The sequence below is a fragment of the Diadema antillarum genome, unplaced genomic scaffold (assembly GCF_040938485.1).
Source record: "Diadema antillarum isolate AM-2024a unplaced genomic scaffold, OU_Dant_1.0 scf00000093, whole genome shotgun sequence".
Lineage (NCBI taxonomy): Eukaryota > Metazoa > Echinodermata > Echinoidea > Diadematoida > Diadematidae > Diadema > Diadema antillarum.
The window spans coordinates 1771442-1795050 of record NW_027270982.1 but is presented as its reverse complement, the minus strand read 5'-3'; the positions used below and the strand labels follow the sequence as shown (position 1 = coordinate 1795050).

The 23609-nt window shown below is 39.8% G+C and overlaps 2 protein-coding genes across 2 annotated transcripts in view; both read left to right on the top strand.

Annotated features, from left to right (window-relative positions):
- The window catches only part of LOC139718362 (origin recognition complex subunit 5-like), a 299115-nt gene that overhangs the window by 214833 nt on the left and 60673 nt on the right, over positions 1-23609 (top strand). The window lies entirely within an intron of this gene.
- On the top strand, positions 346-20907 carry LOC139718320 (conserved oligomeric Golgi complex subunit 5-like). The gene is made up of 20 exons (XM_071629799.1): positions 346-475; positions 4598-4737; positions 5726-5838; positions 6420-6489; positions 7017-7137; positions 7926-8056; positions 8428-8593; positions 9263-9372; positions 9863-9940; positions 10464-10545; positions 10986-11175; positions 11626-11787; positions 12462-12561; positions 13617-13790; positions 15403-15506; positions 16073-16201; positions 17329-17437; positions 18185-18388; positions 18965-19044; positions 20557-20907. Exons 1-20 carry the CDS (start codon positions 439-441, stop codon positions 20678-20680), a joined length of 2424 nt encoding a protein of 807 aa, XP_071485900.1. The 5' UTR covers positions 346-438; the 3' UTR covers positions 20681-20907.

Here is a 23609-nt window from a genome sequence, read left to right as displayed (position 1 = left end):
TGACACTCTACTTTTTATACACCCTCAGAATACAGATTCGTAAGTTCTCTCGTCCTCAGCCTCTGGCTCAGAGCTAGAGGTGCACGCGCATTGATACGCGCAAACGCGTAGGTCCGCCAAAACGCTTGTTAATTCATTGCTATGGTAGCTGGTTAATATACCCCCTACTTAATCATGCTCTCAGAATACCAATTCGGTAATTAAGTGCTAATCAAATATACTAGTAGCTCTCAGAATACGGCCCCTGCTATTTGGGGCCTCGACGATTTCTGCGCATTTTTGCATTCGGTGCGTGCATGCATTCTCAACTCTTTGCACGCGCTTTTCCGCACACGTAAAATTATACGCCTTACGTGGCACGGCACGGTCTGCGATCAGTGGTTATGATTTCTAACCCTGTTTCAGCAATTCTAGATCAGCAAGAGTGTCATCTTCAACATGGAGGAAATTTTGCTAAAGCAGCTCACGAAGGATGGTAGGTTTAGACTGACATTGGCATGCGTTTTTCATTTACCAACGTGATATCTCAGTTAGAGTCGAGTTTTCAGCAATTTAATCAGTCCTGTAGTCCCACACGTAAACGTTCATGTCTCGACTACCGCTGTCGTTCAGCTCAGAATCAAAACGTTAAATTTTTATTACATTTTGCCATTTACAGTAAACACAGTGACTGACCCTTCTTCTTCTTCTTCTTCTTCTTCTTCTTCTTCTTCTTAGTAATCATACTCTTCTGCTCAATTAATGTCCCATACCCATCTGGAACCAAATGAGGAGGGTCCGGAAGGGGAGTGCACGATATTGCTTTGTTACTAATGTTAGTCCTGGGGGTGTTTCATCAACGTTTGTCAGTGCTGACAATTTCAGCAAAATCCTTGGTTTTGATTGGCTGAGATGCTCTGGTCACTGACTATTACTAGAGTCTAGTCTAGTATGGTGATTCAAGTTGTCAGCCCTGACAAGAAACGTTGATGAAACACCCCCTAGGCCTTGTTGCTTGAGTCTTGGTTGCGGAAAAAAAATGGTTGCTTGAATTTTAAAACTTCAGTGTCGTTATTGACTGTAAAACTTAAGTTTAAACTTTACTCTGTAGTCTGAATCAGTGAATGTCCAGTGGTAATGAGTTCCAGTCCTTGATGGTATGTGGAATATACATTTACTAAGGAGTGTTTGAAACAGTTGGTGTGGGTGGAGTAAATTTTATTGGATGAAAGAGTTTCCTGAAGTACGCCTGGTGGCTCGTGTTAGCTGGACATATAGGTAGTGTAGTAAATTAAGTATAGTGTAGTACTACTAGTACTAGTAGTCCGACACCGGCAGGCCAAGTGCCCCCCCCCCCCCCCCCCCCCCCCCCCCCCCCCCGGCCTTGTGCAACACACTGACCCTCGAAGCTTTCCTTCGAATTGAAAGCAAGTCCCAGCCTAACCCTGCATACAAGTTCTGTAGCGCTGGTGGTTTGCTGGTTGTCATTGCATACCATTCTAGCAGCCCTTCTTTGGACCTTGCCAATCTCATGAATGTTTTCTTTGCCCTTTGGTATATGGGTCCCGGTCACTAGCACGTTGGGCGAACTAGATATAGTGTTGTGTAGGCAGTAGATTTGGTTTGTTTAATACAGGACATTAGATTACGGTGGATAAATCCGTTTACTCAATTTGCAGATGAGGTAATTTTAGAGATATGGGTGTCCAATTTTAGATCATGGGAAATCTCAACACCTAGATACGAGTGGGAGGTGGTTTCCTTTAGTACCGTACCTCCTAGACAGAAAGATCCGTCTGTCCGGAGGACTCTTTTTATATTTTGCCATTAACGCTGTCCTCCGTAGACAGACGGAAGGTTGCAGTACCCATTGCTGTGTGGATGTTCTTAACCACTGTCTCTATGGAAAATTGGGTGAGGTACCTCACCCTTCTCGATTGCGTCTAATTCACGGCCCTAGGTCGGCAAATTTAAGCTTGTATAGTGACATTAGCTTTTTAAGAATACATTAAACTCACCAGATTAATGAATAATCCAAAATTTTAGTAGCATTTTCAACGTAAAACACAGCCTGTCGCGTCGTCACGTTCAAACTGCAGAAACTTACACTATGAATCTATTAGCCAGTCACATGCGAGGTAGTTTCTACGTGTTTGTTTTACTAAAACACGTACCTCGCATGTGATTGGCTTACAGATTCAAAATGGCGACTTACAGCTTTCGAACGGCGATGTTGCGATATCGATAAAATGTCTGCATTATAACCGAGTTTATGTGAGTATTTCGATTGCACAATTGAGAAATTTATCCCAAATATTGCTGCATAATGTGTCATGTCATGTCAAACTTGTTTGAATGTAAAAAAGCTGTCTGAAATTTGGTTTATCGTAACGTTTGATCTGTGCGCGACTGCTCCACACAGGAGCCGCAATCATTGACTTCGGTCTGTGTACGGAGGGGATCCGTGAAGCCAGACGCAGTCTCCGCGGAACATTCCCCGACGGACAGATACAGACCGATCTTTCGGTCAACGTACCTCCGAGAGTGTATGTGGTTATGACAGGGGATCTAGACGTAGGAATTCTAAGTACATAAGATTTCTGAGGATTAAGTTGCATTTGCCATTTACTTTCCCAGGCAGAGAGTTTATCCAGGTCATCCTGTAATCTGACAGAATCATGTTGGGTTTTAATGTCGGTAAAATTATACATATATCACCCTATACATTTCATATCAAATTTATCTACAAAGAACCGTAAACATTGAAATGAACTTTAGAATAATCCAATGAAGTAGATAATGTCTATATACAGACCTGTCAGGGTAGTTTTTAGCACACTGTTTTAATTTTTAGTCTAACACTAGTACTAGTAGTAACACTAAACAGTTAATCTAATAAATTTATTGATAAATTAAATTAGAAGTGGAACCTAGATGAAACTTGTCAAGTGGGAATGAAAATCTAATAATATTCAAATATTCATTAGGGAATAGACAAGAAGTTCTAGATCTAGATTCTATATCCTGTTTAGTACTAGTAGACCTTGGCTATACTCCGTAGTCTTTATGCTGAACTGAAGCCAAGGAATTAATACATGATGTCTGTGACATATAGACTATGGCACAGTACCGGTACCATACACAAGGTAGACCTAGATTCTGTAAATTATGTTAGTCTAGAGTGCATAATTACTAACCTGTTACAACTATTCTAGTGTAAGTAGTAGAAATCTAGTGAGAGTGTGTAGACAGCGTGGTTTTGTCTGTGCCTGTTTTCTATCTGTGTAAATAGAACAAGAAGTGCACTAGTTGTACGGTTGTAAGGAATGCTTTTAAAATGTTTTTGATGCCTTGAGATACTACCAAACTAGCACTTCCTCTTGATATGTGTGCAGAATTTTAAGATACAAATACTGCATTGTGGCCATAAGGAATATAGATATCGAGGCCCCTATTAAAAGAAAGTTTAATCCATCATTTATTCTATGTCTCATCATGCAACATTTATTTACAGGCCTCGAAATAGGATTTTGGAGGGGCAAGGCCATTTCGAAAAGGGCACTTTTTCCAAGAGGCCAGGGCACTTAAGTCAGTCAGAGGGGCACCAAGGCCACATTGGAAAGGGCATGTTTGGTGTTTATGAAAAAAGAAAGAAGAAAAACAAACCGAGAAAAACAAACAAACACACACACACACACACACACACACACACACACAAAGTGCAACACACAACAAAAGCCTCTTCCCTACAGCTGTAACACATTCCCGATCTCCGCGTTTCTATCAGGTGAAAGGACATTTTTTAAAACGGGAATAAAAACAACAGTAGGTATTGATTGAACCTCGACACCCTTTCAGGCCAGCCAGGCCAGGCTGCCATGAAACTTCACAGCACATTCCGACAGCTGGCTGGCAAAACCACAAGGCAAAGGAATTTGTGTGCGCGTGTAGATTGCTGATAGTCTGTGACAGACAGTTCATGACCTCCAAGAATGCGCCAGTACGCGCGGTTTCTTCTGTTGATTGGTCTCTCTCTCTCTCTCCACCCCTCCCCATTCCCCAAGTCTGGCACACCTTGGCATCGTGGGATTTTTCTTTTTTCTTGGTGAACTTGGAGTTCACTCTTTACTACTCTATCTGAATATGCGCTGCCCAGCTAGCTAGTACATTCTTGCGGCCGCTGCGCTGCGGAGGCAGTCGGGACGGTAAAAGCCGGTCGGGCGTACATGTACATACACGTCGTCTCGTATCTCGGAAAGATACTTTGAGTTTGAATCAGATATATCGGGACGCGAGTGAACTGAAGGTATGATATTTGAGATCAGGAAAGTTGTTCAAGCTTATTAAAGAGACTTTGAGAAAGGGCATATCATACGTCATAAATAATAACTTTCAATCTAAAAGGGCACCACGGCCCCAAGAAAAAGGGCACATTTTTTTTGGCCGTAACTTTGATCAAAAAACAAAAGGCATTGCGGCCAACGAGAGGGGCACCGACTGCCATGGCCGTCGGTGGCCGTCGGTTAATTCGAGGCCTGTATTTATGTATTTTTTTGAATGATTAGCTCCAAACTTGACTATTAAAGCCCTTGTTTCCTCCCCCCCCCCCTTCCAACAGAAACATTTAATGAATTTGTTTCGGGGGACTTTGATGTGCGTGACCACACAAACCGGGTAATGCAGACAATGGCCATCTCAGACCAACTGGCCAAACTCGTGGAGGGCATCAGCTTGCTGGACAAGGAGCTTCACGCACAGGTGAGCTTAATATCAGTTAACCTGCAAAATTTCATCTATATTCTGGCTATTGCTCATGGAAGCCTTGCTTTTGGCTATGAGTGGGTTAAACCCCAAACTATTGGAATAATGCTTGAACCCAGTGTTGTGGCTACTCATGAAGTTAGTGCACTGTCAAAGATGCACAATGTAAGACAAGAAGAAAACCATATTATTGCATAATATTCTTTCACTTTTTTTTTTTTTTTTGTAATCCTCGTGCTGATCATATGGTTAGATGAGTTTCAGGAAAAATATAGATGTGTACGCTATATATTACTGTATACGCTGTTATTTACGTGTGCAGATATTTTCGTTAATGAGGAGGTCATGGACATTTTCGCAAGATGTTGTTTTCATGAATTGACACAGCAAGCGCACTTTTACCTTAATGCATGGTGACATTTTCGCGTGTTGTTAAATTCGCGGTCCAACTGTGATTTGCGAAATTCGCAAAAATTAAACCCTCGCAAAATAACAGCTCATACAGTAGATAGTCAGTGTTTGTTGTTTCTTTTTTTTTAAGGTAGCCTTGCAGAAATCAAATCTGCCTCACCAGGGAATAATTTTCCAACTTAAATTTGATAAGCAATTTCACCTGATGATTAATATTTCAAATGGTATCCTGTACACACTTCTGTGGAAGAAAACTGCATAGAAAAGATAGTTTGTGTAGCAGTGGCATGAAAAATGCATACCAAAGTGCGATGCAATACCAGGAAAAGTGTTCCCTGCTCTACCTTACACATAAATACACATAACATCTTTAATGCATTAAAAATGAGTTCTACCTGTAAGTATATATGGTCAAAGGGTCATGCCATAATTTGCTTGTTTGTACAAGGTACAGTAAATGGGAAGGAAATGGGGATTATGGTATGCATGTTTGTAGTAAATAATTGTGACAGCAATACACTGTATGTCACAAGTCTAGATGAAGTATTCTTGCATCTTTACAACTTCATGGCAGGTGGCTGCTCACCACGAGGACTTACTCTCACAGGCGACTGGTATCGAGACTCTAGATGGCGTCCTTCAGATGATGCAGACACGCATACAGTCACTACAAGCAGCTGTCGAAAGGTACTGAAAATATTGGATAAATAGCATTGCATGTGTCAGTGATCCAGAGATAGAGGCATTATGATACATCCCATGATATTTTGTTTTTTGCTTCATTTTTGTGGGATATTCAATCAATATTCCACAGAGTATCAGCAGCTTTGTAACATAGTGGCAAAGAAAGGATCATTTATGACAGTGAACTGCATTTGATTTCATAGAGTATAGGTGATGACTTGTAAATATGGACATTTACTGTGTAATAACATTTTCAGATGATAAGACGTCAAATTGAACTTGATTCAAGATACTGTAAATTCTGTTTTGCTCAAATATTTCATCACAAGAGTGAGTCATGAATAAATGCCACCGTTGTATCAATTGTGGTTTGTGATGGATGTTAGCGTGTTTGACAGCAGCTGACCGAACCTATACTTACATGTTGCATTGGAATATTCATAGAATTATTCAGCACAATATGTTTTGCACGCTGTGACAGGCATAAATAGCAAATTATGCAATTTCTTGTTAAACTACATGTAGAATGACAGTGCCGACACAAAGTCATTGACAAAGGGTGATGATAATTGATGTTTTGACAGAATCCGGACAAAGATTGTGGACCCTTACAACAAAATTGTTGCAAGAACTGCACAGCTCAGAAGACTTCAGGTATGTTACTATCAATCTTTTTCATAATTTTTTTCCTTCTCTCAGTATTTGTCGCTGTTTGTATACCATACTTACTTACAATTGTATTGTGATGCATGAATGAATCTGTGCTGGTATCAATTTTCTACTCAAAATTTCATAAAGAATAAATCATGTTGTGTTTGTCAGTCCTTCAGCAGTTGATGATTTTTTTTTTCTACTGAATTTCAGACCAACAAAAAAAAAAAATAGACTGCTCTCTGGCAGTACTTGTTGATACTATGGTTATGATATAGATGAGGACCACCCACTAAAGCAAACTGTCACACACTTTCAATATCATGCAGATATAGTGAGGAGGAAGAAGAACTTAGAATAGGAAATTTTGTGAAATATTCCTCATGTCTCTTTTGTAGCTACTCTAAAAACAGTGAAGTTGTTTTGATAGCTTTTCAGTCTTTGTGCAAGTGCCGCAGCACTAGCATATTAATGTTGTGATCTCTTCTTTTCCTGCTGCTTTCACTGATCTGGTCATGTGCCCCACCCAGGAGGCCTGTGATCTGTTGAGACGCATCATCCGCATCCTTTACCTCAGCAAGAGGCTCCACGGTCAGCTCCAGGGGGGAGCCAGGGAGATCACCAAGGCTGCCCAGAGTCTTAATGAGCTAGGTGAGTCATGGGAGATGGAGGGGGGGGGGGGGGTATCTTCTTGTTCATGTGATAGTGATGATGATAATGTTAATTCATGTTGTGCTGATCGATAATGATGATTGATGATGATGATCATAGCAGTCATAATTATGATGAATGTTCATAGTCAGGGCTATTAATAAAATTATTGTAACGGCAGCATGCCTTTAACCCATTTTTACACATGGATTGATAAGAATGTTATGGGTTAAGTATCCAGCCCTAGGATGCACATACCAAGCTGGAATTTAACTCTGGAGCTTTTTTTTCCTTGTAAGAGTCATGAGCCATGTCCACTAAACCACTTTGCTATCATTTGCCAGTGTTGTCTACATCAGATTGTTGTCATGATACATCGGATGGAGCAAGATTATATGGTACATCAGGTAGCATGTCTGTTGTGATGAGAGAATGCTACCATCATATGACTCATGGTATAAAATGAGCTCAGAGTTTTGTTGCTGTCAGCAATTTCCTCCCACTGTGTCAGGCAGGGCATTCACACATGGATGGACACACTAGAGAATTCATCAACATCTTCAGCACAGTTTTCCTTACCAGATTACCACCACTTGGTCATCCTTCTCGAGCCTTACCCTCCACTCCTACTTACTCCAAAGGGCTTCCCTGTCATAGCTCTTCACACGATTCCCCAACTTCACTCACCTATCATTTGATTTTTATAGTTGAGTCACAAGATACATCAACCCCTATGTAAACCTGCAAGATGTCGTTATTTGTAATGTTGGTATGATGCGGTATTCTAGACTACCTCTACCATGGAGTTGATCTGGCCGGGATTGAGGTGATCGAGCAGGACACCATCTTCATCCGGAAGGCTCGCAAGGATGTGGAGAAGCAGGCCCAGAAGATGCTGCAGCAGGGGATGGAGACACAGGTGAGTGCTTGAAAGTTGTGGATCTGGGTCTTTCTGAATTGTGCTCTACCATGATAGTTTGTATGATGTATAATTTGTATGATGGAGGTCATCTCACTGTCTGTAATTCATTGTCGATATGTATCCTCAGATTTCCCAATATTGTATACAGCACATACTTGCATACATATTGAATTCGATTTGATTCTAGTTTATAGTCAGTTTTGGAAATGTGATACCTTTCCACCAGTCCACTCCTTTAGGATGATTATTTCTCTGTCTGGATTGTGCCTACTTACATGTGGTAATGTTCTTTTGTGGTACTGGAAATATTGTTCATGATTTCATGAATCATTCATGTAGTGTATCTTGACATGTCTATTCATTTGCAGAACCAAACTCAAGTGGCCACCTCACTTCAAGTATTCCACAACCTAGGTGGCCTGAAGGACACCGTTCAGGCTGTGGTCACTCAGTATGAGAATGTCCTGAGGCAAAACATAAAGGACGCCCTCGATGTGCAGGTCCTGTCACAGACAGCTTCCTACGCCAGCAGGGGTGAGTTTGGATATAGAAAGCCTTCGATATTGACAGAAAGTGCATATACAATTTCCAGTTAGATGAAGCAGATCTTGTGTCAGGAACTCCCATCACTTTATCACCTTCTGTATTTTAAGTTCAGCTGGCATGGTAGCTTGATGTTCCTCCTTAAACTTCCTTTTCATGCCAATAAATTCAACATCTCTTTTAATATACACACTCTGACCCTTCAGTCAACTCTCAATGTGATGTCAGAGAATTGCTTTGTTCAATTTACTTTTATCCTGTTAAAATTCTGCAATTCTGTCACATGGCAGCAATATGATTTTCATAATAGGCCCTAGATAAATAAATGGATTAATAAATGAGTGTATCAACTATCATCATCAAATGAATAAATGAGGGAATGAATAAATGAATAAATAAGTATTTGTGCTAATGAATGACTAAATTAGTGTATGAAAGAATTAAAATAAGAAGCCAAGGTAGTGAACAAAGAAATCATTCAAATGAATAAAGCAGAAACAAGGACTTACTTTCCATTTATTCATGTCTAAACCCTTTACCAGTTTGATGTGCTCTGATGCTAGTACATTTATCACGTATAGAAGGCCATGATAACAATCTTTTAAATGGCATAGATCATGTTACATAATCTAAGTGCATCCTGGGATTATATTCACACAGTTCCTGGAAAAGCAGCGATGCCTGCTCCCGGGAACACGGCTGCCTTTCGAGCGACGCTGTGGACGAACCTGGAGAAGCTTATGGACCAGATCTATGCAGCTTGTGGACAGGTGAGTCTCTGGTGGGAGCAGCGAGAGAAAGGGGGACCAACTCTAGGGCTTCCAAGTCTTTATGACTCAGCAAGCAGCTTCCTTTTTAAACCTTTGTGTTATAAGTGTTAATTGGCATAGAAAACCCCATATCATTGTACACACTGTCCAAAGTCCATAGCACAGAAAGGGTTAGAACACAACTGTTTCTCCGTATATCGTGGTGAAAGGAGTGTATGTGTGAACAAGGTGTATGTAAAACACAAATATATTTCTCTGATAGCTTCTTGGAACCACCTTTTTGAGTTCAATGTGTGAATGTTAACAACATTGTAGCGACATTACCTGACATTCTAAAAAGTGTAATAACTCTCCAATGATGTCATGCAATAGTTGGCTCCATAGTTATTAAAAACTCTGTGTGATGCCTGAAAGTCTGTTGATACTAAAGTTGCAATTGTTTTCATTTCATCATATTAAAGTCTCTGTCATAATTCTGTCATAATATAAGGTCAATCATCTCCAGAAAGTTCTGGCCAAGAAGAGGGATCCAGTGACACATGTCTGCTTCATGGAAGAACTTCAAAAGGTAATTGACATTGTCCGTCCAGTGCAAGACTGACATGAAACATTGTTCCTCATATTTTACATTTTATTAGTTGCTTTTGTTTTCGCAGGTTGCAGTTTGTTGAAGATCAGAGTGTGATGTATATTTGCTTGTTGTGCAATATCAATACAAGGCGTATTGCACGATCTTTATGCAATTTAAACACCTGCAGTTTGCAATTTCTTTTAGAAGTTGACAGGAGGTTTTTTTTAACAAACTGGAGAATAATGTGATGATGAATCATGCAAATGAAGGTGAGTATTTCTATACCACTCCTCCAGTATGGAGGAATGTGTGAGTGGGAAATTGATTCTTTCATACTCAGATAAATGTAGAGTTTTGTGGTGCCTTATTCAAGTGAAACTAGTAGAAAGGGAAAGGTAAGAGGGCATATCACTTTGAAATGTCTCAACAAATAAGTATGACTCATGTCAGGAGCAGCAAATCATCTGACTGATCTGTCATGTCATGTCCATTCCCCTTCTCTGCCCCAAACTGACCACAGGATGGACATGGCAACATCATGCTCTCCTTTTGGATGTCCCTCACAAGATTGATGAAGGAAGAGTTTGGAGAAACTGCCAATGGTAAGGAAAAAAAAATATCACCATCAACATTGTGTGTGCATTCCGCATTCAACAGACAGTTGGGTGATTTTTCTATTTTCAAAGAAATTTTATGGTATCATTCATTTTAATAACAATGCATATATACTCCTTTCCATCATGAGGCAAAAATTATAACATTATTGAAGTTTTTCAATGGCAAATCATTAAAACGGCATATTGAATTTGTGCATTAATACAGCACGTATTAGTTGCAATACACACATTTCTCAGTCCATTAGGACAATCCATTAATAGAGGAAGAAGACTTAAAAGATATATACATTTATCGTTTCATTCCTTTTATGTTTCTGTTGTAGGGAAAGACCCTTGTCTTACAACAAAAATAATGAGGACAACAGCCATAAAGTTCACAACAAATACAGATTTTTGTATCTCTGTTCCCCTTCTGTAATGTTCAGCATCCACCTTCATCAAGCAAGCTTTTGAAGGGGAATACCCTAAACTCTTGAGGCTCTACAATGACCTGTGGAAGCGGTTGGAGCAGTATAATGTGGTTTCCATGGCAACTGCATCATTGGATGTGCATGGTGTGCCCCAGTCTCCCGTGGTTGATGACTATGTTGGCTTCAAATTGGGGGAAGATTACAGGTAAGGAATTTTAAGCTCACATTGTCAGTAAAATACTTCATGATAAAATCTCTGGGCTCGGTGGTATTTAGTGAAAATGACTTAAGGCTGACAAGATATGCAGGAACAACAATCATAAATATTTTTTTTTTTTTTTTTTGTTGTTGTTGAGATGTAGTCTCGGGGAAAATTTTACCAAATGGGAAGTTCACTACTAGTCTTCCATTTTGGAAAGAAGCCCACGTGCATTACGGACAAACCTTGAAATGCAATTATGTAATGAATGTTAACTGCAGTTATTTTCACACCATGATTTACTTATGTAGGTCCACTAATTTAGGTCTGTTTTGTTCTCACCTATACCAAAATTGAATTCTGAGTGTATTATGAGCCATTTTTTTTTTCTTCGGAATGTGTAACTGTCAGTCAAAAAGTTGATTAAAACTTTTCTCTTGCCCTCTCTTTGTCCAGTCCCGAAAAGGCCCTGAAGGAGTCCCTGACCCTGTTTGAGACTGCGTACCTCTCGCGGTCACTCTCGCGCCTCTTTGACCCCATCAACCTGGTCTTCCCCAGCGGAGCAGCCTACCCTCCCTCGGAGAGTGAGGTAGAGAACATTGCCAAGACAGTTCAGAGGTCAGTACCACCACCTGTCATACAATCATGCCTGGAATTAACCCTTTCTGTGCCAGGGACTTTGGACAGTGTGTACAATGCTTTTGTGTGTGTGTGTGTATGTGTGTGTGTGTGTGTGTGTGTGTGTGTGTGCCAATCAGCACTCAGAGCACACAAAGGATTTCAATGTGAAAAGTTCAAGTTTTTTCACCCCTTTCCTATCCTTCACCTTTGTGTCATTCCTGATCTTGTTTGATGACACCTCCCTATTCATCCTTATCCATCACAGGTTGCCCATATATAATCCTTGGGATTATCACTGACCCTGCCCTCCCCTTTTTGTTTGCTCACCCCTTTGCTTTAATCCCCCACCTGTTCGTCTCCCTTCCTTTGCCACCCAACCTACCCCCTTTTGTTTTCTTTGCTCTGTGTCCCTAGCCCCAGGGCATATTTTCATGTTTTGTGTAGCCCATATAATGTGTCTGCTTACCCTGTATGTTTGCCATTTTGCCATTGACAAAGATTCTGTGAGGATCAAACAAGCCTCTTTTGACTCCATATGTACTCCACTGACTTGCCACTTTTGGATAAGTTGTTTTCAGCAGTTTTTTTTTTGTTTTGTTATTACATTTTTTAGAGAGACTGCTCAATACATTAACTTGAATTGTGTTTCTGTGACCCTCTAAAACCTCCAGTGAGCTGAGTGTTGCCAGCGTGGGGGCTGGTCTGTCTGTGCTTGTCGCCAAGAATGTCTCCAAGACAGTCACTCTGTACGTCAACAAGTGTGAGCAACTGGTGAGTGAGGTTTCCTCTCTTATTGGTGGTTTGTGATTGGCGATTGACACTTACTATTTTGTGTGATATCAATAATTGATATGATGTGATTTTAGTTTGTTTTGCTTCCATTACCTCCGCCAATGGAGGAGGTTATGTTTTTGTTAGCGTTTGTTTGTTTGTTTGTTTGTCCGTGTGCAAAATAACTTAAAAAGTACATAACAGAGTTGGATGAAGCTTACAGGAAAGGTTGAGGATGACACAAGTAACAAATGATTAAATCTTGGTAGTGATCTGAGAATTTTTGGGGAATTTATGAAGGATTTTTGATATTTTGACAGGTAGGGTCAATGAACTTGAGAGTTCAAGGTGTGCATTTTTGAGGTTTTCAAACGCGCACTAAAGTGCGTGCTCTAGTTTCTGCTAGGGTGAGGCGCGCCACGCAGCTGAGGGTTTATGACGTAACAAAGGCTTCTATACTGGGAAATTGGGCAATTTTTCAGCATGTATACCTACAGACTTATGGGTGGATATCACTGATTTCTATGGAAGAGCACAAAGAGCTCCCAGTGGTGGAGAGGAGAAAAATCTCTTTGGGAAGAGCAAGATCATCGGTGGAAAGGAGCTGCTTGGCTGAGGTCTTCGCTCTTAGAGTGCTTTTCTAGTTTCATATATCAAATAGTAAGATCAAATGTCAAGTATCAAATGTCAAATAGTGTTACAGAGTATACTCCAAGTAGTAATTGAAGTGAAGATCTCTGTCACTGAGTATGACTTAAAAGTTGGACATTGTAGAAAGTCCATCTAAGCTCATTGTCCCATGTAACCTTGATGAGTGTTGCTCATCAGTCACATTCTGGTATTGTAGATTAATCATACAGTATATGATATGAAAGCTTGACTCTATTCTGTTACTGTTTGAAGTTAGACATGTTTTTTTATTGCAAAGTTTCACTGACTGTAGTAAGAAAAAGAAGAAAAAAAAAACACAGAAGAAATCCATTGTATGTTGAATGTGCGCAGTGGGTGTGGCAAAAGTGTCGTAGTGGTAATTTACATGTACATTTGCTCTTCAGCTGTGCACGGACGGTGAAGCCAGCCAGGTGATAGCGCCCCCTACAGCTGGACAGACCAAGAATGCGGCTGTGGTCAACTCCCTGTACCAGTTTCATCAAGCCATCAGCAGAGTCACCCAGGCTCTTGGTAGCTACCCAGAAAATGCCATCAATGTCATTGAGACTTCCTTGCAGGTGAGAGTTTGTTTAAAGGCATAATTTACCATTTGCAGATGAAACAAAAACCCAGCATCAGTGCTTTAAAATAGTTCTAAAATGAGAGTTAGGGATAGAAACCAGCATTGTAAAAATTTGAATCTGTATTATCGATGTTGAGTATTGGTAAGCACACAAAATGTGAACAATAGCTATAATAAAAATGTTTATAGACTAAACCGTATACAGTTATGGTTTATTACAAAAAATACTGATATCTCCTTTTATTTTAGGCTTTAATGTGAAAATTTTATATGGTAGGATGTTTTGTGATACAACAGACCTACAGATATGCATAAAATGTGATATCTTGAAAATGTTTTAAATCACTGCTCCCAAAGGTAAACTGGACCTTTAAGCATTTATGTGCCCAGGTACTTAGCTTAACTTGCCAAGCATTTCCTTCAGCAATCAGTCATCCATCCAAATTTTACCCAGCTGTGGTATGGAATGCCCACTTAGGTGTAGCGTTTTATGGTGACACAATCAAGATTAGGGAGATAGGGGTAATCTCTATACATTGACAATTAATTTCTGGATGTTTGTGGCAATCTGTGAAGAAAACATTTTAGCATGTGTGCCAATTGATAAACAAAGTACAGTAATATTTAATACCATTCTTGCCATGCTCAAGTAAGCTCAATCAAAGTTCAGCAGCATCCCCAATGTAGGATACTTCTGGGGTTAGTTTTCATTCTGTGATTCATTTCATGTGTTCAGCTAGATTAAAGTCAGTGGTAACAGTGGCCACAAATCCGTCAGTGTCTGGTTTAAGACTATGGGCAGACATGGGTTGGAATGTTTATATGTGTATCTGGCCTCACCCAGGTTCATATCACATACCAGGCAACCTGAAGAGGGCATAAAAGCAAGTGAAAAGCCCAACCGCAAGGAGAGGGGGAAAATTGGTTGTGTGATGATAATTGTAATGACCATGAAAAAAAAGGAGAATGTTTTTGTCTTAAAAAATTATTGATTTTCTTTGTTTGTGTATTGTTTTTTTACTGTTACGTTCCAGTTAGTACCATGTTCTCCTATCAAGAAAATGTTTGTTGCAGGATTGCAGAATCACATAACGGTTACATAGCATGTGAATGATGTTAAACAATTCCCATTGTGTCTCGCATTCATTTGCATACTTGAATACAGTGAGTTTCACTTTCTTTTTTGTCTGTAAATCTCAAGGACTTGATGGTGCTTCCCTAGTAAGAAAAAAAGAAGCAAGAGAGGGTTATAGCATTTATGAAGAGAGTGGAATTAGTTGTTGGACCTGTTAAAGTCAAGTTCATCACATCTTATAAAGTTCTCTGAAGTGAATTGTAAAGTAGTACATTATAAGATATGCAAGTCATCAAAGTATGTGTGTAAAAATTCACATTAAAGTGACAGGGCTGTAAACTTCATCAATGGTCTCAAAATGAGGCACCAGCAGAATTTTGATTAATTTTTGTTTTTGTGTTTTATACTATTTCCTTTGAGCAAGTATGAGATTGTTGTGTAGGAGTTAGGAAGAGTGATAGGAAAATGAGCATGCATGGCTTGTCATTAAGATGTGCTCATGTGATGTGTGATTTTGTTTCCATGACTACAGAATGTGGTTGCCATGATGAGTGCTGCCATTCAGCCTCTCTTGACCTCGATTGGAGACTCTGTGGAGGCCATCATTCTGACCATGCACAACGAGGACTTCAAGACGTGAGTTGTGAGACAGATTCTGCATTGGACCTCACACTGACTATTAGATTTTGAATGTGAACTGACTGTTTAGAATCTGGAATATACTGCAGCAAACTGATTCATTCAGCTAGCTGGACTTGAAATGATTTGCATCCCTAGTTTCCTCTAGCTTTTCAAAAAATATGGAATTTTCTGCTTTTGGTCTATCAAATTGTCTCGGCATCCCACCACTGGTAGTCTCCATTGTAATCCACAAACATACAAACTTTGCCTAGAGGTGCTAACAGGCATATGTATTCAAAGTTTGTGCCTAAAAATTGCCCGCGAGTTGAGTATAGAAGTAGCGATGCTCATTAAACTGTATGTTATCAACTCACAATGAATGTTTTAATTGCCTTAAGGTGGGAACTTATAGATCATACTCTTTCAACGACCACAAGTGGATTTTCTTATTCCACGTACCAGTATTGTTCTCTTATGCATGACTGCACCACAGTCAATCATAATTGGACCACCGTTTCTCCCGCAGTGGAGGAATAATATACCCACAAGAGTTACGAGTTTCTGTTGATTTCCTCCCCCAGAGCACCTGTTCCAAAGGATTCCCCGGACGCCCCCTGCTCCCTGTACATGAGGGAGCTGCAGGGCTTTCTAGCCAGGGTCCAAGCCTCCTATCTCTCCCAGTTTAACTGCACCGACTTCATCATTGACAGGTGGGTGTAGCTTCCACTTAGGTTGTTGTGTGAGGATGCTCTGTGTGGTCAATCTATATAGAGGGTAGCCTTGTCAAAAGGCCTCTAACTCTAGTAGTTATAGGTGGGTGTGGCTTCCACTTACGATGTTGTGTGAGCATGCTCTGTGTGGTCAATCCGTATAGAGGATAGCCTTGTCAAAGGCCCTTTAAGTCTAGTAATCGTAAGAGAAGCGAGGGTCATCATGGGAGACAGAATCAAGCCACCAGAGAAAAGTATGCCACAGTATGAGGACCTTGGGAGACCAGTAGGAAATTTCTGAATTTAAGCCTCTAGTCTAAATTACTACATTTGTACATTTCGCTAATCAAAGTGTTGAAGCAAAAATCACAACTGATCAGCAGACCTTCCTTTCCAAAGGAGCTCATGCATAATTCATTTTGCACAGACAGCCATTGGGCAAATGCAGCAATTCCATTGGTTGGAGTGACTACCTGAATGAAGAATTCATTGGTACAAGTACACGTAGGAGTGGTTTCTGTGGGTCAGGCTTTTGTAGTGGCTCAAGAATGATAATCACCAGGCCTGATAATCACACTTGTAGCTCTTGCACTGACATGCTGAATGTTAATAGTGTGAATGTCTTTGAAAAAAGCTTTAAGGGAGAGGGGAGGATTATACATTATGTACAATGCAATGTTGATAAGTATTTTTCATATCAAGAATATAATGACAATCCCCTACAGGTATGGTATCAGAAAAGGAAGAGGTGTGTTATGTTAATAATTTTGGAACAAAGCCCAAAGTGATTCCTTCCATGATTCATGTACCAATGCTGCCATATAGTACAAAAATATCATCAGTTAGAACTCACTTGCTAATTACAAGGCAGGCCCAAAGTTGTTTTTGTTTTGAGTATTTTTCTTTTATATTCTTATTATAAATTCTTGTATTCTTTGATCTTAACATTTTTGAAGAGTACTTGATCAAGAATATTTTGAATTTTACATCACCATTGATTCAGAATAAATATCTTGCCAGCTTCTCATGAAATGACATGTGTTTGCTACTAAATCTGTGACAAATATTTGCATATGAGGACCTGACTGTTCGTACTCGCCATTCTTCTTGGATTCCTGTTGATACAGCGTGCATGGCATTGGCTGTGAGGCCATTGAGCTGTTTGTCCGACACGCCAGCCTTCTTAGGCCCCTGGGGGAAGGGGGCAAGATGAGGCTAGCTGCAGACTTCGCTCAGGTGAGAGGGTTTTCTTCAAACCTCTGGAAAAGAAGGTGACATCTTGCATAGTAAATTGAGAAAGCAATGAAGATAGGCTTTTCATCCATGCTATCTAAGGAACATATTATGTGATTTTAGGGCTGGCTTGACGAGCTTATGGAGTGGCAGAAGGAGAGTATAGTAAATTAGGTGCTGCATTTTCTTCTTGTGCTTCCTTTTCAAAAGGAATGAGGTGCAACTTCAGTTCTAGAATCTCTGGAAACTCAGAATCCAAATTGTGTTTGTAGCTCACATCCTCATAGCTTTGGCTTCAAAACTGTGATGCTTTGTACTGCATAACCCTTATTTCTGTAATAAGGGGATAAAACAATAAAGAAGGGACTGAGACTTGTAGTGTGAATGAATACGAGTGAGATTAATTTTGCTTCACACAAAAATGCATGCATATCAGCCTAAATGAAATGTAGTATTTGGTAATATCTGTCAATATATTACAACAGTCTGTGCTGCCTTCATTCAATATCTCTGTTAATGCAAAAACAAACAAAAATATTAATAACTGAGTTTAAGGCATGAGGATGCTGAAGAGATGCAGTAAGTAAATGCCATGGGCATATTTGAAGAATCCTAAGTGAAAGGCATTGCATGCACTTTTCCTTTTCTGACCAGTCAAAAGTGTGTCTATGTCATAACACTTTACAGTACCTGTGGTACCAAAGAAGTTGATGATTTTGTCTACAATGTACTCTCCCCATAAATCACCAGATGGAGCTAGCAATCACCCCATTGTGCAGGCGACCGTCCGACCTGGGCCGACCCTACAAGCTGCTGAGAGCCTTCCGGCCGATGCTCTTCCAAACACCAGAACACATCTCCAGCAGCTCCGCTCTAGGCGACATCATCCCGTACTCCACCATCCTCCAGTTCCTGTTTGCTAGGGCGCCCTCAGAGCTGATGTCTCCACATGAGGTGAGAATATGCACCTTACACTTGTACCTTGGTTGTCAAGCATTGAATAGAGAAGTGGATCATGGCATATTAATATGCTAGACTGAGGAAATGAAAAATGCAAAGTTGCCACAGTTGATATTTCCTTCATCAAAGCTATTTGAAGAGAGTCTCGATGCTTTCCTTATGTTTATCTGTGTTGTCAGTCGCATTATGTAAACAAAAGCATTAAGTAAACAAAAGCTGTCAAGAGTCATTCACGTATTGTTGGTATCAATCAATAAAAATGCAATGAAAATGAGTAATTTGAAGGCTTCGGCACATTTGAATTGTTGTGTATGACTTAATACTGCGCGATTTGATGTCTAGTTGATGAAAAATTGATTTCATCTCATCAAGTTTCATTAAGTGTACAGTGTTATATGCAATCGTCAGATTTGTGTGTCAGCACATGTATGGCTATTTTGGAAGAAATTGTACAATGTACATGGCTCTCTTATCATTTGTACATTGTATGTTATGTCGATAACCAAGGCAGAGGGGATTTCTCCACATCAGAGCTAGTAATAGTAGTTGTGCCTTTGTTGATTTTTGTAGGTTGCTGGTTGGTCCATCTCTCGGTACTCTCAATGGCTAAGTGAGCACAGGGCTGAGAAGGAGAGGCTTGTGTTGATCAAGTAAGTATTGCCAGTCATAAATACTGCATACGCCGAATATGTAGCAAGGTTTTTTTTTTCGCGAGTTAGGTGCTATTCGTGAAATTAAAGGCACACGAAAACATTGACTCTGATCCTGATGTGGATGTGACGTACCCGTGTACATTTCTCTGTTCAGTACAGGACTCCATGATCGCAAATTTAACCACTCGCGAAATCGTCAGGAATTCTCGATTCGCGAAAATTTAGACTCGCAAAATATATGGTGTATACAGTAGGATGTCAATGGCTGTGATTAAAGGACAAGTTCACCTTCATAAACATAAGGATTGAGAGAATGCAACAATATTAGTAGAACACATCAGTGAAAGTTTGAGGAAAATTGGACAATCGATGCAAAAGTTATGAATTTTTAAAATTTTTGTTTTGGAACCGCTGGATGAGGAGACTACTACAGCTTGTGAGTCATATGCGTACAACAGTATAAAGAAAATATAAAGAAAATTCAACATATTTTCACTTTTTTCGCATAATAAAAGAGCACCTGACTTGCCTCTTTCTAAAGGCAGGGGTAATAATATTACCCATAACATTTGTCGGTAACGAGTCGAGGGAATGTGTACTTTTTTCATAAGATGAAATTTTGTGAAATTCTCTTTATATTTTCCTTATATTGTTGTACGCATGTGACATCTAAGTTTTTCACACACTGCAGTAGTCTTCTCATCCAGCGGTTACTGTACAAAAACTTCAAAAATTCATAACTTTTGAACGGATTGTCCGATTTTCCTCAAACTTTCAATGATGTGTTCTACTAATATTGCTACATTCTCTCAATCCTTGTGTTTATGAAGGTGAACTTGTCCTTTAAGTTACCCCTTTTTTTAATATTCTGCAGACAAAATTAGAAGGATTCAACTATTTTAAACATCTGCTGCATTACAACCCTCTTGCTACTCATTTGAAAAAAAAAAAAATGTTTCCCTTAAGCTATGGATGTTCTGTGGGGTGTGCGTTTATTGTGTGAAATGGAGGAGTGGCAGGTCATGCAGTTCTACCATATCTTCTGGAAAATAAAGCCTGTATATGTCTCAAGTGATGAGATGTCTTTGTGTATAGACCACTGTTCCAAGTGCTATAGAACCGCCCGAGAGGTGTGTTCTGCATTAGGTGATGGTTTGGGTCACCGTAAGTACAAATGTATATACCTGTACTTAATTGATAGCATAAAGCCTTCCTGACTTTCGGGAGATGAAATAACTTTGTCAAATCTTTAGCCACCCTCAAAGCATATTTACAGTGTGTTAGAAAGTTAAAAAATTACATTGTATGCACAGTGTCTGCAGTATTGACAATCTTCTGCTTTCAATTGACAAAACATTTCTATTCCATTCTCCTTTGTGTAATGTGAAGGTACGCTTGATCCCAGTGTTCAGTATGCTAGTCAGTGAAAAAGGTTGCAGATGTTATGCCCTGCTGCTTCTGAAATGACCAGGCATTTTTGTCCAATTTCATTTTGTTGTTGATTTGCAGAGGTACTCTGGAGGCGTATGTGCAGTCTGTGAGGCAGCGCCAGGGAAAGGAGTTTGCCAGCATCTACCCCATCATGGTAGACCTACTGCAGGCCGGACTACAGGCAGTGGACAGCCGCAGTTGATGCTCCGGAGATACGCTGTGAGACTCTTCCTTAAGTGTCAGTCTCTCTTTTTTTGTGGAAGACACCTTGTGCCTGTCGTTGGGAATCTTGGGATATTCTCAGAACTTTGTGACAGAAATCATTGACTGTTTGCATGTGTCCTTGACATCATGATCGACAATTTCATCAGAAACAAGGAAACCTGATCTAGTCATAGATGCAGACAGCACTGTATAATTCATATTTATGTATTTAGACCGGAGAATAAGCTTACACATACATTGTATGATAACACACGACTTGACATGCTTTAATGTACACAATTTTCATGTCTTGTTCTGAAAATTTGTATCTTTTGTTAGATATTAAACTTGGGCGACTTTCACCTGTGTGCACAGTTGACTGTAATTTGACTTTCATAAACTTATTCCATTTGCTATCTGCCCCAAGTGGAATTTAAGACACTGTTTGGCAGATTGACGATACTCATTTTCAACTTCTGCAGGTTTTTTTATCGGCAAGGTTGACTGTACATTTTCATTCTGTAATAGTACTGGTGTAGTACTGGTGTAGTTCTGGTTTAGCACTGGTAAAAAGGAGGAAAACTGTGTAACATATGTTTAAAGTCAATAAAACATGAAGTCCAAACCACACCAAATTTGATTTCTACTCTCTAAATGTATAACACAGTGGACTCCTGTGGATTACAATGTATGTCTGCATCATACTGCCATGAAGGGAGTGAAACATTCCATCCACTGCACTCTTATGGTCTGCTTAAGATTTTGGCTTCTTTGCCCATTGTAGAGCAGAGACCCATTCATGTTAGCCACCTACAGCTGGTAAACATTGCCAGCTCTCTCCATAGTTTGGCTCAGTGCCACATACTGATCATTCAAAAATGTTGTCCTGTATTTTTGGTTGAACCTGTTTTACAGTAATCAAAGGAATGACAGTGGAGACAGATGTAGTTTGGCTCAATTACACATACTGATCATTTAAAAATTTGTCCTATATTTTATGCTGAACCTGTTTAGTCAAAGGAAAAGCAGTGGAGACCTTTGTGGCTGGGGGAGGGGCCACAGTACTACTATTTTTCCCAGACTGTGGAGGAAAGATTGTTCCGTATTTTCTTCACATCTTGCAACGTTCTCTTTACGGCTGAATTTTCAACGTTTATCTTTGCAATGATGTCACTCCATGCATTTTCTCTGTCTTTCCATGATATGGAAGAGTCAAGCTGCGGCTTGAGAACACTTAGATGGAGATTGAACTTCTCGATCAGAATTATTTTTTCCCTCTCAGAGAAATTTGCTTTCCTTCCACATTATTATAGAGGTTAGGGACGTATGTGACTGGTTGTTACTTCTTTTAGCTGTTGCACTGAAGATTGTCATAAAAGTTTTCTTCCTGAATTCATACGATGAACCACAACTACACCAAGTATTCTGAAAGATTTCCTGGGAAAAAACCCCCAACACAGAACATTTGTGATCTTCCTGATTCAAGGAAAATATGTAAAATTTCTTGTAACAGAATATGAGTAAGTACAATAAATACATAAAACATGGTTTCTTCATCATCTTTGGTAATTTTCCAGTTTATCATATGTTATGAAATTTACTACAGGAGTTCATTCTAGTAGTAATTCTAGTCATTACTAAAGCTTTCACAAATTCTTGTCTTCTGAGTGGTTCAGAGCACTGAAAATGACAAAACAGAAAGCGATCCATCAGATCAAAAAGATGTTGACAATAATGTAGATAGATCTAGACCTACATGTACTTACTATTTCTGGTGTAGATCTAGGCCTATTTCTACCTGTCTAACCGGTGTTGAATCCTTTTGAATCATACGTTGGTACTCAATGCTAATTGCTACTAATGCTAGTTCTTATATAACGTTATACTTGCCATTACAGAATTTAGACCAGTCTACCCAAATTTATGATATACATTGTACAACACTCGCATTTTTAACAGCGAAGGATAGTCCATATTCATGTGTAGACAACTAGAAAACGCTAGAAAGACAATACAAAACAATGAAGCATGAAGTGCATAGCAAGTCTGCAGATGGCACGCATGTTTGCCAGTTTACGGAGCAGTGTCGGTTAGCAGCTGAGCACGCAGTTGTCTCTTCATGATACGCATACGTGCTGCCTTCCAGCTGCTTTTCCCAAGCATGATTGACCTGTGAATCTTGTCGAAAAGAGTGAGGCAAGGATGCCCTAAAGAATAAATTACAGAGTACCGGCAGCCTATTAATCTTCAATTCATCGGGAAGGATATAAAATAAATATACCAGGTCATTGTTCTAGGCACCAGTTGAAACCATGTGCCTTTGGTGACTTCAGTTAGCACTATTTTCTTCAGGCTGTGCCCCTTAGAAAATAGTGCTATCAAAGTCGCCTTATGCACATAGTTTCAACCAGAGCCTCTCAGGCCTGGTATATTTGTATACTGTTCACTAAGCACAATTGCTTATGACTACTTCATGTCCATACTTCAGTAAAAGTGACAAATACAATGTATTTTACTCTTACTTCATATGACAGCCTTGGGTCCTTAGCCATGGAATGCATCGATGCATCTGTGAGGAGTGTTGTTTCTTTGCTCTAACTGTACTCTTTCTTTTCGAGGTTAGGCATGAATCAGCTCACCCAACATGAACTCCATCTTTTGCTGGCTGGTGGTAGGCAAACCATTAAGTGACCATTGCTCTGTGAATGGCATCACGAGACCTTTACTGAGCTGCCATCCAAAGTCAAGTACTCAAACTTCACGAGGATCCTTCCTCTCATTCATTGCCAGAATGGTTGATGAGTTTATGCGGCATGTGTCTAGGAGGAAGGCTAATGCTACCATTGTCCATCCATTGGATGTGGCCTGTAAACGTGGCCAACTCGCTCACAGGTTGGAGGAAGAATATAGCAATAATACTTACCTGA

Excerpts from the sequence above, each read along its gene's own strand:
- LOC139718320 (XM_071629799.1), top strand. The coding sequence starts at position 439 with ATGGAGGAAATTTTGCTAAAGCAGCTCACGAAGGATG. Across the intron at positions 9,941-10,463 it reads TCATGGAAGAACTTCAAAAG|GATGGACATGGCAACATCAT; the intron begins GTAATTGACATT and ends AACTGACCACAG. Across the intron at positions 16,202-17,328 it reads ACCGACTTCATCATTGACAG|CGTGCATGGCATTGGCTGTG; the intron begins GTGGGTGTAGCT and ends CTGTTGATACAG.